A 16,082-nucleotide genomic window follows, 5' to 3' on the forward strand; every position below is an offset into this window, starting at 1 on the left:
TTTTCGTCACTAATCATTTAAATTATACCAATATCACCCCCCCCCAAAAAAAAGGCCCCATTCATTTGGACTTGAACTAAACATACCCCGTTGTAGAACCAATTCTATAAGTGACTTACGTCATGTGGACTAACGACGCAGGGACTATATTAAGGAATGCACAACACAGGAGGGTGGTGGACGCTTCATCGGGGAGGACGGGCTCGTGGTAATGGCTGCAGTGGAGAGATGTCAAATACATCAAACATGGTTTCAATGTGTTTGATGCCAGTCCATTCGCTCCGTTCCAGCCATTGTTATGCGCCGTCCTCCCCTCCGCAGCCTCCTGTGATGTACAACTGTTCAAAGTAAAAACACACACGCAGTACATGCACACCGTCGATGAATCAGATACCCAGTTTACTTGACCAAGCAGCTCTCTGGCTTGTGCGAGTCCATCCTGGTTTTGTCCTGTGAGTCGACAGTCAATAGACCCGATGCCTATTCATTATTCAAGTGAAAAAGCTACTTTGACGAGTTGTCACTGACATCTGTTCCCCCGGACAGCGACGGATTTGCCTTCCCCTATTGGCTGTCCTGTCAATGTAACAACAGGAAGTGTCTAATTTGTGGCGATGCCATTGGCCCTGGTCTAATTCCATGAAGATGCATCCTTCCTTTGTCGCTTTGGAGTTATGAGAGTTAACAGATGCTTCGACCACATTAGATTGCCCTAGATTATTTCACATCCAGGAAGGGGAGTTTTTAAACAGGGACCTTATCTGAGCCCCTATCTGGCACAGATCTAGAATCAGCTTACCTTTCCAACATTAACCATTAGGTATACACATACAAATCTGACCTCAGATCAGTATCTAGGTCAACATCTCCTCCACTCCAGATCACCAGAAACAATCTAGGATCAGTTTACCTTTCTCAACTCTTAACCATTAGGCTCCCCTTGCACACATCTGTCTTTGTTTGTCTACTACACGGCCAACTTCCTCTCGCCACTCCAGATCACCTGGCATTTGTTGCCCTTTTGGAGCCTGGCAGGCTACGGATCTAGAGAAATCAGCTTACCGTAACCGTTTGTGTAATCAAAAGCAAAACTGGTCTTGGATCAGCTCACCTGGCGTCCATTGTTGGAGCCCTTGTTGGAGCCGGGCAGGCTGCAGCGTCCCATGCTGCCGTTGGGCGTGGTCCCGCAGCTGCTGATGATCTGCAGCTGTTTCTCGGCGCGGTCGGCACGGTCCAGGAGCTCCTCGATGAACTGCTGCAGGCGCACCTTGGCGTTAGCCTCGCGCGCCGCCGTCTCCTGGAGGAACTGGTCTATCTGGGTTACCTCCCTGGTGAATCGGGAGGAGAGGAGACCGATGGTTACTGGCGTGCATAAACACACATAGGTTACGTCTCAAAAAGCACCACATTTCCTTCACACACACACACACAACAAAATTGTGTTGGTCCCATATTGTAAAGTGTAGATCCCAGAAATGTTCCAATACGCACAAAAAATATATATTTCTCTCATGTTTTGAGCACAAATTTGTTTATATCCCTGTTAGTGAGCATTTCTCCTTTGCCAAGATAATCCATCCACCTGACAGGTGTGGCATCAAGAAGCTGATTAAACAGCACGATCATTACAAAGGTGCACCTTGTGCTAGGGACAATATAATGACACTCTAAAATGTGCCGATTCATGTCTTTTGTCACACAACACAATGCCAAGTTTTGAGGGAGCATGCAATTGGCATGCTGACTGCAGGAATGTCCACTAGAGTGGTTTCCAGAGAATTGAACGTCCGTTTCTCTACCGTTGTTTTAGAGAAGTTGTTTTAGAGAACAACGCCAGCCCAGGACCTCCACATCCGGCTTCTTGACCTTCGGGATCACCTAAGACCAGCCACCCAGACAGCTGACAGCTGATGTCTGTAATAAAGCTCTTTTGTGGGGAAAAACGTATTCTGATTGGCTGGGCCTGGCTCCCCAGTGGGTGCACTCCTGCCCAGTCATGTGAAATCCATAGATTAGGGCCTAATGACTTTATTTAAAAATCAACTGATTTCCTTATATGAACTGTAACTCAGTAAAATCGTTGAAATTGTGACATGATGCGTTTATATATCTTTGTTCAGTATAGTTGCGCTAAATTTGACCAGAGCCATATAGGCTCAGCAGTCATGGACTGGTCTATCTGAGCCACCTCCCTGGTGGAGAGGCGAGGAGAGATACAGAATGGTTTGAGTACACACACACAGACCAACTCCCTGTGTGTGTGTGTGTGTGTGTGTAACAGTGCAACCTCATGAAATTTAGATCGATATCTGCACACTGATAAATGGTCCTGCAGTTTACTGGGCAACAATAAGCTATATTAACAGCAATATTAACTGTTGCAGTTGCATTTAAGTAATAACGCCAGAGAAGTCGGTATTTGGAGGATATTGGTACGAAGTCGAGGGCCGCCAAACCATGCCAATATATCCTCCAACCACCGGCTTTCGAGGGTGTTATCACGTTTATACAACTGGTTACCAACAGATTTAAATAACGAGTTCGTTCCAATGTTCCGTTGCCATTCTGCCTGGCAACGTTCTTATCCCTTGGTTCGTAGCTAGCCAACGATGGCTAACACAGTCAAACAGGGCGGACGGAACAACAGCCAAGTAGCTGCATTTGCGTTTGTTTAAAGCTGTTTTTCTAGTGACGTTTATTTGTTGTGACGTTCACAATGAGCTACTGATGAGCGATTTCATATGGAATAGAAAATGTGCTCTCTCGTCAGGACAATGTTCAGAGGAGCTAGCCAACTACACAGCTAACACAATCACTTCAAACTGAATCTGGAAATAGAGCAAACTACAGTAGCTCTATTGAGATTTCTTTGCATATATCCATAAATATTATGCCGATTCATGACTTTCGACTGGCTGAGATAAGATGTCTCGTCCTGACACGGTAATCCTGAAATGGGACAGCAGAGATCAAATTTCAATATTGAAAAAGGTCGGAGAGACAGACAGCAAGGTTTATACAAATCTCTGCTGTTGCAAACCAAATGCTAGTCTAAAAGAAAGGGGACATGTCTAGATTATTTCTTACAGTGGAGATCAAGTTTATAAATTGCCTGGTTGGGCTAATGAGTGGATTACGTCATAGCATTTACATTACATTTAAGTCATTTAGGTGAGCGTACAAATTGGTGCATTCACCTTATGACCTCCAGTGAACAGTAGTGCATCTAAATCTTTTCAGGGGAGGGGGTGAGAGGGATTACTTTATTTTCCTAGGTATTCCTTAAAGAGGTGGGGTTTCAGGTGTCTCCGGAAGGTGGTGATTGACTCCGCTGTCCTGGCGTGTGAGGGAGTTTGTTCCACCATTGGGGGCCAGAAACAGTTTTGAACTGGGCTGGAGCGGGAACTGTACTTTGCCTCAGTGGTAGGGAGGCGAGCAGGCCAGAGGGGAATGAACGCAGTGCCCTTGTTTGGGTGTAGGGCCTGATCAGAGCCTGGAGGTACTGAGGTGCCGTTCCCCTCAAAGGCAAGCACCATGGTCTTGTAGCATGCTTCAACTGGAAGCCAGTGGAGAGAAACCAGATGGGAAGGTGAACACCAGACGGGCTTTATGAGTTTAGGGGTTTGGCACAGGCAGGGAGCCCAGCTCTTGCAGTAATCCAGACGGGAGATGACAAGTGCCTGGATTAGGACCTGCGCCGCTTCCTGTTGAGGCAGGGTCCTTATGTTGTAGACATGAACCAGTGGAACAGGCCACCGCCTTGTTAGTTGAGAACGACAGGGTGTTGTCCAGGATCACGCCAAGGTTCTTAGCGCTCTGGGAGGAGGACACAATGGAGTTGTTTTATGGCGAGATCATGGAACGGGCAGTCCTTCCCCGGGAGGAAGAGCAGTTCCGTCTTGCCGAGGTTCAGCTTGAGGTGAAGCCTTAGCCTTAGCTGGTGGTAACTTGTGGAATAGACACCGGCTGAAATACGGTTTTAACCAATTAGCAACCAGGATTAGACCCACCCGTTGCATAATTCATGAATTTATAAACTGCAGGTTATTGGATGCGAGTACACTACATTTGCAACTAACTGGGCGACCTAACTCCCTGGGAACATATGGGAAGAATGGGTGGTTTGGGGAATACAACAAAACACACCCCACTTCTAACGGGAGGACAGAAACCAGATGGATAGGTGCACACATACCAGACCTGGGTCAAATACATCATGTAAAATACTGCACTTGACTTGGACCCAATAGAACACACAGTACAGTGGAGCTGGACATGAAGATTTGTGCCATCTTTAACACAGTCACACAGAGATACAAGACAGTTGAATGTCACAGAATCTCCTGCTGAGGTGCCACAGACATGTCTGGACTGTTAAATGCCATCGATATCACCCCCCCCCCCCCCCCCCGGACCATTCAACAAGGTGACCCATGGGTAGAATAATTTACTCCCACAATAGCGTAATATGGACACTGATGAATCTAATTATAGGATCATATTAAGTACCGTAAGTGAGACCTTCTGGAAGCACACACATACCAGGGGGTAATGTTGACCTTAAGGTACTGTCTCTCCAAAACACACACACACTCCAACACAAACACACAGGAGCCGACTGATTAATGCTATCGCACTCGCTGTCCCAGTTTTATGCATACATTAAGTTTTATTTCCACACAGATACTGTATCACAGCTGAATCTTTTTCATATTTTGCTTCTCCTCTCTCACGCAGTCTTTTTTCTCTCTCCCCTCACTTCTCACTCCCACTTCCTCCTTCCTCCTTCGGGGAGTGAAACAAGCTGTATTCCCTTCCCTCATCTCGGTGGTGTGTGTGTGTGTGTGTGTGTGTGTGTGTGTGTGTGTGTGTGTGTGTGTGTGTGTGTGTGTGTGTGTGTGTACGCGCGCGTCTGCATATACCACATCTCTGTCCTTTCCAACACCTGCAGCCGCTCCTGTCCAAACAATCTCCTCAGAAAATCCAAAGAAGACGCACACAAAAAGGTCCCACTTACCGCTGGGCTTTGTCGTTGGTTTTTACGGGAGCAAAAGTGACTACTGTCTGAAGGTTAACGTTGCTCCAGTTATGAATGCATCCCAAATGGCACTCTATTCCCATAATAGCGCACTACATTTGACCAGGGCCCACAGAGCTGAATAGGGTGCCATTTGTGATGCAGATTTGCCTGCATTTCCACCACTATTGACAGTGTTCCATGAAACCGGCACGAGGACAATAACAGTCATGTAAAACGTTCTATAAAAAAAAAAAAAAGTGTGACCACCCTCCCACTCTGTCTGCAGAATTCTCTCTTTGCTCTCGTTTTCCTTATTAGGATGTCGGTGGGCGGAGCCGGGAGGGTCGTCAGCGAAATGGGACACACCTGGGCTCGGGTGTGTCCCGGGGATAAATACACCTTTCCCCCCTCATACACCGAGGAGACTCTCCACGCAGACACACCGTCTTCTGGTTGTGGTAATTTGGGTCTTCCTGTTAAATTTGTTTTGGCACCTCTCAACACCCCTCATTATCACCAGCTATGCATGCATCCACTCACACTACTGACTGCACAATCCATTGTTACTTGTATATCGTTTACTTTATTGAATAAATATGGGTTTGTTATTTCTCTCCCTCTGTGTGGTCTTCCTCTTTCTTACGGGCTATGAGCCGGTTCGTAAACAAAAGGAAGAGGGTAGACTTGAGAGATGTTTGACATCTGGTGAAATTAAGTGTCTGTCTTTGGGGCAAAGACATTCCAAAATGAGATTATTCAGATTAGGGTTAGAAGAAGTGTTTGATCAACATGAAAGACGTGTTTATCAAATGGGTGTGGAAATAGAGGTGATAAAGCTGGATCAAATGAACGTTTACACACACACACACACACCGCAGTAGTTTGAGGTTTGACAATAGCATCATCCTTTTTTTTCCCTTTATTTAACTGGGCAAGTCAGTTAAGAACAAATTCTTATTTACAATGACGGCCTAGGAACAGTGGGTTAACTGCCTTGTTCAGGGGCAGAACGACAGATTTTTTACCTTGTCAGCATGATATGAGGTCAGAGCTCATCTCAGGGTTGTCATGTATATTTTAATCAAACTTCCAACCCACTTTTGGAGACATTACTTCTACTCATCTCATTCATGCTGAGCAGGATTGAAAAGCTAATGAGTGACTCTTCAACTAGACCAGAGAGGATTAACATTTTCCCTGTTGCTAAAATGGCTCCAGTCACAATACGAGCATCTCTCCCCCTCTTCATTTCTCGCCCTCCCTCCCTCCTTTTCTCTCTCCCCCTCCCTCCCTCCTTTTCACTTTCCCTCTGAATCGACAGGCACGAATGCAATCTCACACCTGCCATTTTGTATACCTATGGTTCGTGTAGGAGTGCATTTATGTTGTGTTCCAACAGCTTTCTGATGATTCATCTTCGCTCCCCGTGTGTGTGTGTGTGTGTGTGTGTGTGTGTGTGTGTGTGTGTGTGTGTGTGTGTGTATATATATATATATTCACACTGTCTGCTTCTGTTTTCAGTGTCACAGCTAAAGCGATCAGGAGTCAGGCCTGCCATCACAGTCACCGCCATTCTCCCTTACCTCCAGGCAGTGGGAGGACGTGTCAATAGGGGTACACACACACGCACACACGCACACACACACACACACACACACACACAAAATAGGATTTCAGCAGCTCCCCTCAAAAACATCAAAGAGGAGGTCAATTTCAACACATAACAGATACAGGAGTCGAAGTGACTGAAGCAGATTTTCCTCTATATTATGGGATGTGACGGGCGTCATCAAAGGAAAAGTGCACTACTTTTAACAGGGCCCAGGGCAAAAGTAGTGTGCTATGAAGGGAATAGGGTGCCATTTGGGACACACACAGAGAACAGAGGGTGATGGAAAGGTTGCTAAATATATACACGAATATATAATATATGGTGTAATGAATAATCTGGTTTACACTGAGAATTGAATCCCCACTTAGAAAGTGCTGTAGGATTGTGGGTAGTCGGGGTAGTGAGTATCAGTGTCTCCCCAACCTGGGAAAAACACACGCGTCCCAAATCCAACCCCATTCCGTGTATATAGTGTTCTATTTTTGTACTATGTAGAGAATAGGGTGCCATTTTGTCCCAGAGACACAGACTGGTAGTAGAGTTGGATTATACTGTTGAAGAATTGGTATTCATGATACATTGATCCAAAGATGATCGGCTTTACATTTCTTTTTGTTGGAATATATTCCATCTGTCTTTTTGAGTAGCCTTTTCTACTCACTTCATCTGGATATTCAAATCGTTGTTGTTGGTTTTTTAAATACACTAGACCGATATGAAAAATATTTCTAAAAATGACAGTCAATTGAAGGAATAGAAATAGAAAAATAGAAAAATCTCCTTTTCAAGCACCGGTATCTTTTGCATGGTTGCAGTGAATACTTATTTGTAGTGGTCTGGTAGGTTGGAGGGACTTTGGAGGGGCACGCACACAGAGATACACACACATCCCATCCAGTCTAGAGCAGACCCACCTGGGTGAGTAGAGGGAAGGAGAGGAGCGTGACCACAGATTGGATTAGAGGTGTGTGTTTGACTGATTGTACCAGTGGACGTGTGTTCGACATGTACAGTAAGTGCTACACAGCTGATTCGAATAATCAACTAATCATCAAGCTTTGATCGTTTGAGTCAGCTGTGTAGCGTCAGGAAAAAAACGTTTTTTTAAAATGCACCCTTTAGGGTCACGAGGACAGAGTTTGGGAAACGCTGATCTAATGCGTGTGCTCCTGCAACCCGGCCTCAGCAGCTATTATCCCACCAGATAGGTTTCACAAAAGAGCAGCAAGGCATTCATCCATGACAGAGCCATCGTCCAGGAGTGCGTACACGTGTGTGTGCGCATGGGAGCGTGTGTGTGTGTGTGTGTGTGTGTGTGTGTGTGTGTGTGTGTACCGGAGTATCAAACCGCTGAGGATCCATGTTTCCTGTATTTCACATGGCTGATGGCTCCTGGTTATTAACTAGCCACATCAATACAGAGAGACACTCGTCGAAGTCTTAGGGGCTAAACACGTCTGGGAAGAAAATGTGCTCGCAAATGTAATGCTGGAGAATATGACAAGAGTACAGTCAGCCGGATGATGTTGAGGTTTTTTCTAAAGCGTTATCGTTTTTGATGAAGATAAAAAGGACAGAAAAACGGGACTGCAACTCTTCTGCCCAGCTCACTGTTAAATGCATCTCAGTCCACGCTGGATCAAACTGGCAAGGCTCAAATCAGACCTGGGGCTAGAGAGATACGCCAATCCTCTGGGAGTGGAGGGCTAAGGACATGCAAAACTGAAAAGCCTCGCTCTTCTCCCTCTCTCCCCAGAAGTGTTGTGTTAATGCACTATACCACCAGACTTGGCGGACGGACAGCTCACTCTGCATAACTGAAGCTGAGTTTGATATTAGAGGAGGGGAAGACGGTGGGTTTAAAGAGACACACAGACATGCATAGACACAGAAACCTGCAGAAAGAGAGAAAGACGGACCAAAAGAGACACAGCAGGAAATCAAAAGAGCCAATAGGAAGAAGCAAGAGAGGAGACAGACAGACCGACACATCTCAGTAGGACATATACACGTGATGTGTCGGTTTCCTGTTGTCAACCTTAATTTAAGGCGTGACTCATCGTCTCCTTCCAAAACTAGCACCTCCAGACAGGGGGAACAAGTCGACAAATAAGCCCACATGTTCACACCGGCACTGGGGAAGTTGAAAACCAGGTCTCCTACAGTCTTTCCTGGGTCTTACTGTACTGGGACACTAGGCCGTGTGTGTGTGTACACGTTTTGCTATACTTGCGAGTACCAGAAGTCCTCAAGAAAAGTAACCCAACTAAAATTCACAAATATAGTAAGACATAGCGGTGTGTGTGTGTCTGTCTGACTGGCACAGACCTAGACAAGACATTGAGGGTGAAGTAGTACCAGACCACCTGTTTACAGGTTGGTAGGATGGCGCTACAGAGGACAGAGCTTCCGTGCTCTCTGTTCCTCACCCGTCCCCTCCTCTTCCATATGCTCTACCCGCACACACCTGCCTCCCACACTCAGTTTCCCCATGCAGTATATACACCATATAATAGACTTCCATAAGGAACACGGTGTCTCAGGTGGCTCGTCCTGTAGTGACACCTCTCTGGTTGTCCACACTACAGGGCAGATAAAAAGGCATGTCAGAGACATTCATATGGAGGGGAACTGAAAATGTGTGTAATTGCATCTCGACGGTGTTCGCGCCCCAAATGACAGCATTATTCCCTTCATAGTGCATTACTTTTGACCAGGGCCCATAGAAGTGCACTATAAAATGGAATAATGGTGCCATAGAGTACCAGAATATGAGTCATAATACCCATAAAACCTAGCAGTCAAACAGGGAAATGGTTCCAAATCGTTTTTTTCCCCACCATTTTTAGAAACACTTCAAATAAGGGATGTGTTTCGTGTAGGCTTACCCTGGCGTAACGTTTTGTGTAGGCTTACCCTGGCGTAACGTTTTGTGTAGGCTTACCCTGGCGTAACGTTTTGTGTAGGCTTACCCTGGCGTAACGTTTTGATGGCTGTGTAAATCTCTCAGACATGGTGACTTATCAATATACAGTGCCTTCGGAAAGTATTCAGACCCCTTGACCTTTTCCATTTTGTTACATTACAGCCTTATTATCAAATGGATTTTTAAAAATAAATAAAAAATCTGAAATCTACACAAAATACCATAATGACAAAGAAAACAGTTTATACATTTTTTCAAATGTATTTAAAATAAAAACAGAAAAAAAAATATTTACAAAAGTTCTCAGATCCTTTGCGGTGACACTCGAAATTGAATTGACCTCCGGTGCATCCGGTTTCCATTGATCATCCTTGATATGTTTCTACAACTTGGAGTCCACATGTGGTAAATTCAATTGAATTGACATGATTTGGAAAGACATAAACCTGTCTATATAAAAAGGTCCCATAGTTGTCAGTGCATGTCACAGCAAAAAGCAAGCCATGAGGCCAAAATAATTGTCCGCAGAGCTCAGAGACAGGATTGTGTCGAATGCACAGATCTGGGGAAGGGTACCAAAACATTTATGCAGCATTGAACCACCAAGACTCTTCCTAGAGCTGGCCACCCAGCAAAACTGAGCAATCGGAAGAGAAGGGCCTTGGTCAGGTAGGTGACCAAGAACCTGATGGTCACAGACAGCGCTCTAGAGTTCCTCTGTGGAGATGGGAGAACCTTCCAGAAGGACAACCATCTCTGCAGCACTCCACCAATCAGACCTTTATGGTAGAGTGGCCAGACAGAAGCCACTCCTCAGTAAAAAGACACATGACAGCATGCTTGGAGTTTTCCAAAAGGCACCTAAAGACTCTCAGACCATGAGAAACAAGGTTCTCTGGTCCGATGAAAGCAAGATCGAACTCTTTGACCTGAATGGTAAGCATCATGTCTGGAGGAAACCTGGCACAATCCCTACGGTGAAGCATGATGATGGCATCGTCATACTGTGTTTTTCAGCGGCAGGGACAGATCAACGGAACAAAGTACAAAGAGATCCTTGATAAAAAACCTGATCCAGAGCGCTCAGGACCTCAGACTGGGGCGAAGGTTCACCTTCCGACAGGACAATGACCCTAAGCACACTGCCAAAACAACATAGGAGTGGCTTCAGGACAAGTCTCTGAATGTCCTTGAGTGGCCCAGCCAGAGCCCGGAATTGAACCCGATCGAACATCTCTGGAGAGACCTGAAAATAGCGGTGCGGCAACACTCCCCATCCAACCTGACAGAGCTTGAAAGGATCTGCAGAGAATAATAGGAGAAACTCCCCAAATACAGGTGTGCCAAACTTGTAGCGTCATACCCAAGGAGACTCGAGGCTGTAGTCGCTGCCAAAAAGAGCTTCAACAAAGTACTGAGTAAAGTGTCTGAATACTTATATAATTGTGATCAGTTTTTATTTTTAATACTTTTGCAAAAATGTCTAAAAACCTGTTTTTGCTTTGTCATTATGGGGTAGTGTGTGTAGATGGATTCGTTTTTTCTCTCATCAATTTTAGAATAAGGTTGTAACGTAATAAAATGTGGGAAAAGTCAAGGGGTCTGAAATCTATATTTACCCCCCCAAAAATTAAATGCTAAAGAACTACAAATCCCATGATGATCTGGATGAAAGTGCCAATTCGAGGCAAAAGTAAGAATCTCTGGATTAACCATCTAATGTAAGCTAAATGTAGTAATGAATAAATTGGCTGCATTTCTGTAAATGTACCTGTTACCAAACGGTGCTAGAGATTACGTGCAGGAGCTTGCAGGGATTTGTAGTCTTCAATGTCTACTTATGTTAATTAGCATGTTCAAATCTGATAGTAAATAGTCACTTTGTCCGATAGAGATTTACGTGGTTATGAAAATGGCACGCCAGGGTAAACCTACATGAAACACAGCCCTTATTTGAAGTGTTTCTAAAATATATGGTGGGAAAACGATTGGAACCATTTCCCTGTCTGATCGCTAGGTTTTATGGGTAGTATGACAACTCCACTGTGGGGCTCTATTTGGGATGCAGGACCTGTCTCACCATGCCAGGATGAAAGGGCACTGTGCGGCTGCTAGTTTCAGGGTCAGATACAGACCAATTTCATGTTGCCTTTTATACAGGGGTGCAAATCTCGACTGCAGAAGTCAATCTGCTTCAGCAAGAGAGAATGATCATTTAGGGCGCTGGTCAAAATGTAGTGCACTACAGTTGGTAGAGCATGGCACTTGCAACACCAGGGTTGTGGGTTCGATTCCCACGGGGGACCAGTAGAAAAAGTACAAAAATGTAGGCACTCACTACTGCAAGTCGCTCTGTATAAGAGTGTCTGCTAAATGTCATAAAATGTAAAGAGGGAATCGGGTGCAACTTGGGATGCATCCTGATTATCTCTAAATAAAATGGAAGGCATGATTAGGACGATCTTTTAAATGGAAATACAATTTTCAAGATTTGCATTCTTCACATGTATAATAATATAGATATACACTGAGTGTACAAAACATTAGGAACAGCTACTCTTTCCATGACAGATTGACCAGGTAAATCCGGGTGAAAGCTATGATCCCTTATTGATGTCACCTGTTAAATCCATTTCAAATCAGTGTTGCTGAAGGGGAGGTGAAAGGTTAAAGAAGGATTTTTAAGCCTGGAGACAATTGAGACATGTATTGTATGTGTGCCATTTATAGGGTGAATGAGCGAAACAAAATATTTAAGTGCCCTTGAACGGGGTATGGTGGTAGGTGCCAGGGCACACCGGTTTAAGTGTGTCGAACTGAAAAGCTACTGGGTTTTTCACACTCAACAGTTTCCTGTGGGCATCAAGAATGGTCCACCACCCAAAGGACACCCAGCCAATTTGACAACTGTGGGACGCATTGGAGTCAACATGGGCCGACATCGCTATGGCACGCTTTCGACACCTTGAAGAGTCCATGCCCCGACAAATTGAGTCTGTTCTGAGGGCAAAGGGGGGTGCAACTCAATATTCCTAATGTTCTACACACTCAGTGTATCTATTGAACTACTATGTGTTTAGCATTGCAGGGACCAAGATGAAAAAGGAAATGTATCGGAAAGGATCGAGTAGGAGTATGTCACATGCTAATGTAAAGGACGTCACAATGCTTCTTAGCGAGTACCACTTCCTCCCGATTCGGCTCACACAGAGGCTCAAACCCAGGACCTCTGCCCTGCTAGCGCACGTGACCTCCCTCCTGAAGCGTCTTACCATTTGGCGCTACACGAAAAGCTAGCTGTTCAGTAGCGCAAGGGTCGACACAAGGCTGAGGAGGACGTGTCGCACACCCCCATATGCTACTAACAGGACGATTTCAGACAGGGTACAAATGCCTAATTAGTAATCATAGGATGTAAATGAATGTTTTGGTAATCAATGAGGTGAGCAGAGGACCAGGGAGGCCGGGACTAATGAGAATTAGACTTTGCTCATAAATCCGCTGCTAAATCACCTCCGGTTAAGTGGATGGGTGTCCAGTAGGGTCCAAGCCAGGCACCCTAAACTGTTATCACCTAGCTTATTACAATGTGGCTCACTGAATGCTAATCATTCCCTTTGCTGACCTACAGAAGGCAATTAGCCTGAATTGTAGCATTAGCATATTAGCTAACGATGCTAGCATGGACAGCAGCGCATTCTATTGGGAAATGCTAATCATCATGCTAACACACAATGGAGTGGAAGGCAAAAGGATATTCCAGGGAGCATATTTCAACAGTGCTTTCTAAAGGAGATCACGGTATGCTATGACGTTGTGACATGAAAAGAGTGTCATGCTGACTGAAGAATAATGATCCCGAGGAAGAGGGGAGGGCCAAGAAGGACAAAGGGATGAAAGCAGATAGAAATGTAATAGTCGCCAAACGATAATGATCTAAACCACTGCTGTTCATGGATATAAAGATAGGGGAATTATACATGAACAGGATCTAGTATCTATCCATCTAGGGCTAATGACCATGATAAGAGGGGCTAATGAATAGTCACACTAGCTTACAGCCAGCCACCGTCACTTGAGATGAGACAGACAGAGGGGCCATGTCCCAAATTACACCCTATTCCTTATTTAGTGCACCATTTTTTTATTTAAATAGGACCCTTGGGGGTCTGCATAGGGAATAGGGTGCCATTTGGGACGCAGCCCTGACTCGCTCTGTACACCCAAGGGTCCAACAAGCCACAACAGCCACGATGAATAAGACACGGTCGGCATTCCAAATGGCATCCTATTCCCTATATATTGCACTACTTTTGACCAGACCCCTAAGGACCCTGGTCAAATATAGTGCCCTCAATAGGGTGCCACTTAGGATACAGTCATGATCTTCTAAAGTGGTCCTGTTTATATGTTAATTATCACCACTGGTCAGTCCGTCTTTCATAGTTGTCATGATCACCGGTTATTAATTCAATATTATACAGCATTAATATTCATGAAGTGAAATAATTCATTAAAAGCCATGCATGACAGACAGATAGAACATACCTTTTCTAAATAGTTGCTTTGTGTCGCTCAGCCAAGTGACAAGCGCTTATTACGGATTCTACTTAGTCACCTGGATGGAACTAAGTAGATGTGTTTGTTTTACGTACACACACGCATATGCATGGAACAAATGCTTACACACCACACATATATACATACATATATATATATATATATATATATATATATATATTTTACACACACACACACACACACACACACGTTTGTACACATGATCTATTGAATAATACTGAACCGTGAGAGAGAACATGCGGTACAGAGGGAAGGAGGGAGACAAAGAAAGAGAGAAGCAGCAGCCTGTCGAGGGTGAGGTGAGAAGAGAGCACTAGAATAAAGGAGAGGCAGTGAAAGAGACAGTGAACGACAGATGTAGGAGGAGACGAGCTAGAGAATAGAGGGTGCACGAGACCCAGGTAGCATCGGAGGACAGGAAAAAAAATGAGTATGCCTTGATCATGATGAAGCTCTTCAAAGCCTCTCTCCTGAGGTTCTTGATTTCCAAGAAACCCTAATCCAGGTCCCGGTGCTCTACTATTGCATTTTTCTATTTTTATGTAGCCTACCAATCCCAAAGGACAAAACACATTGTGCCCACAAATGGTTAAAAGCAACGGTTAGCTGTCCTATCACCTCTGAGTAGAAATGTCGGCCATCATTTTCTATACATTTCCCGTCGATACTACATATAGAATCGTCACCGTATGTCGACACCCCGCAGGTTATCGCTAACACCTGCTGCTTTTAGACGCGAGTCTATGCGGTACGTTTTGTCGTATAGAATGTAATCCTACGGTCAATAGTAGGGCCGGGACAATACCAGTATTGTGATACTCGTTAGTACGTGGCAAGGAAACTTCTTTAGGAAAACAGCCCTAATGTTGGAAACAAACATTGTCATTCCGAATCAGATTTATCCACTTATTTTCCAATCTATAGCAACACAATATTTTATATACAGCAGTTTTTAAAAAGGATTAGAGAGTTCTGTCTGCTTGGTGTTTTCATTTTTGCCATGGGAATCTTTTTTCCTATACTGGTATCATCACAGCCCTAGTCAATAGAATGCTTTGACAATTCTGTCAAATGAGTCAATGACAAAATCAAGACTCTCCTTTCTACAGATTCGTTATATTCTCGAATGCTAAATAATGGCTAAGGGATAGCGGGACTTCCTTCTCTGCTTCTGTTTGAAGCCTTGGTCTCATGGTTATTTTACGGTCTTATCGGATCATGCTAATAAGGCTGAAGAAGAGGGGATATCAATGTATTCATCTGGTTTGAGTTTCCTCTTCTGGATTCTGAAACATGGGGGGAGAAGGGGAAGACCTGATCTTAATCACCTGGTGATGGCAGTATTCACACATGCCATCTTGCAAGCTCACATCAACACCTAGAACCCAGACTTGAGCTAACGTCATTCCGACACGGTCAACCTAATTGGAGTTGGTGTGTCGTAAGTCTCTCCATTGCGCCCGTCCTCTTGCTCACGCTCTCTTCAATTGGTTTCTATGCCCCACTCACTCACTCACTCACTCACTCACTCACTCACTCACTCACCTCTCCCCAAAGCCAAGGACCTGCAAATCAAACCCTCCATCATCTAAACTCGGGCCGGGGTTCATTATCAATCCCCTAACTTCCTGGTTTGTAACATGCATTTCTCATAAAGTGACTTCATTTTGTGTCAGTGCCTTCGGTTGAGGTTTAAATTATTCATCTTTAAAAAAGGAGTCTGTTAAAAGGGGCAATCTAGGATTGGAACATCAATTTTTGGACTAGGCATATAAGGTGAAACAACGCCACTGATCGTACCAGTGCATGTGTTATTGTTTTGCCGATGAAACGGAAGAGAGAAGCATCCAGCATTGTGGTATAGCAAAATGGAAGTACATTCTTTGCTGTTCTATCATGCGTGCAATGATGTACTATAAGATGTAAAGCATTCATTCTACATT

The 16,082-nt window shown here is 44.6% G+C and overlaps 1 protein-coding gene across 1 annotated transcript in view; it reads right to left on the reverse strand.

Annotated features, from left to right (window-relative positions):
* The window catches only part of LOC115137268 (F-box only protein 41-like), a 101,704-nt gene that overhangs the window by 46,085 nt on the left and 39,537 nt on the right, over positions 1–16,082 (reverse strand). The window contains exon 4 of the mRNA XM_029673477.2: positions 1,112–1,328. Within this exon, the coding sequence (XP_029529337.1) occupies positions 1,112–1,328 (217 nt within the window). The remainder of the gene's footprint in view (positions 1–1,111; positions 1,329–16,082) is intronic.

The sequence above is a fragment of the Oncorhynchus nerka genome, linkage group LG11, assembly GCF_034236695.1.
Source record: "Oncorhynchus nerka isolate Pitt River linkage group LG11, Oner_Uvic_2.0, whole genome shotgun sequence".
Lineage (NCBI taxonomy): Eukaryota > Metazoa > Chordata > Actinopteri > Salmoniformes > Salmonidae > Oncorhynchus > Oncorhynchus nerka.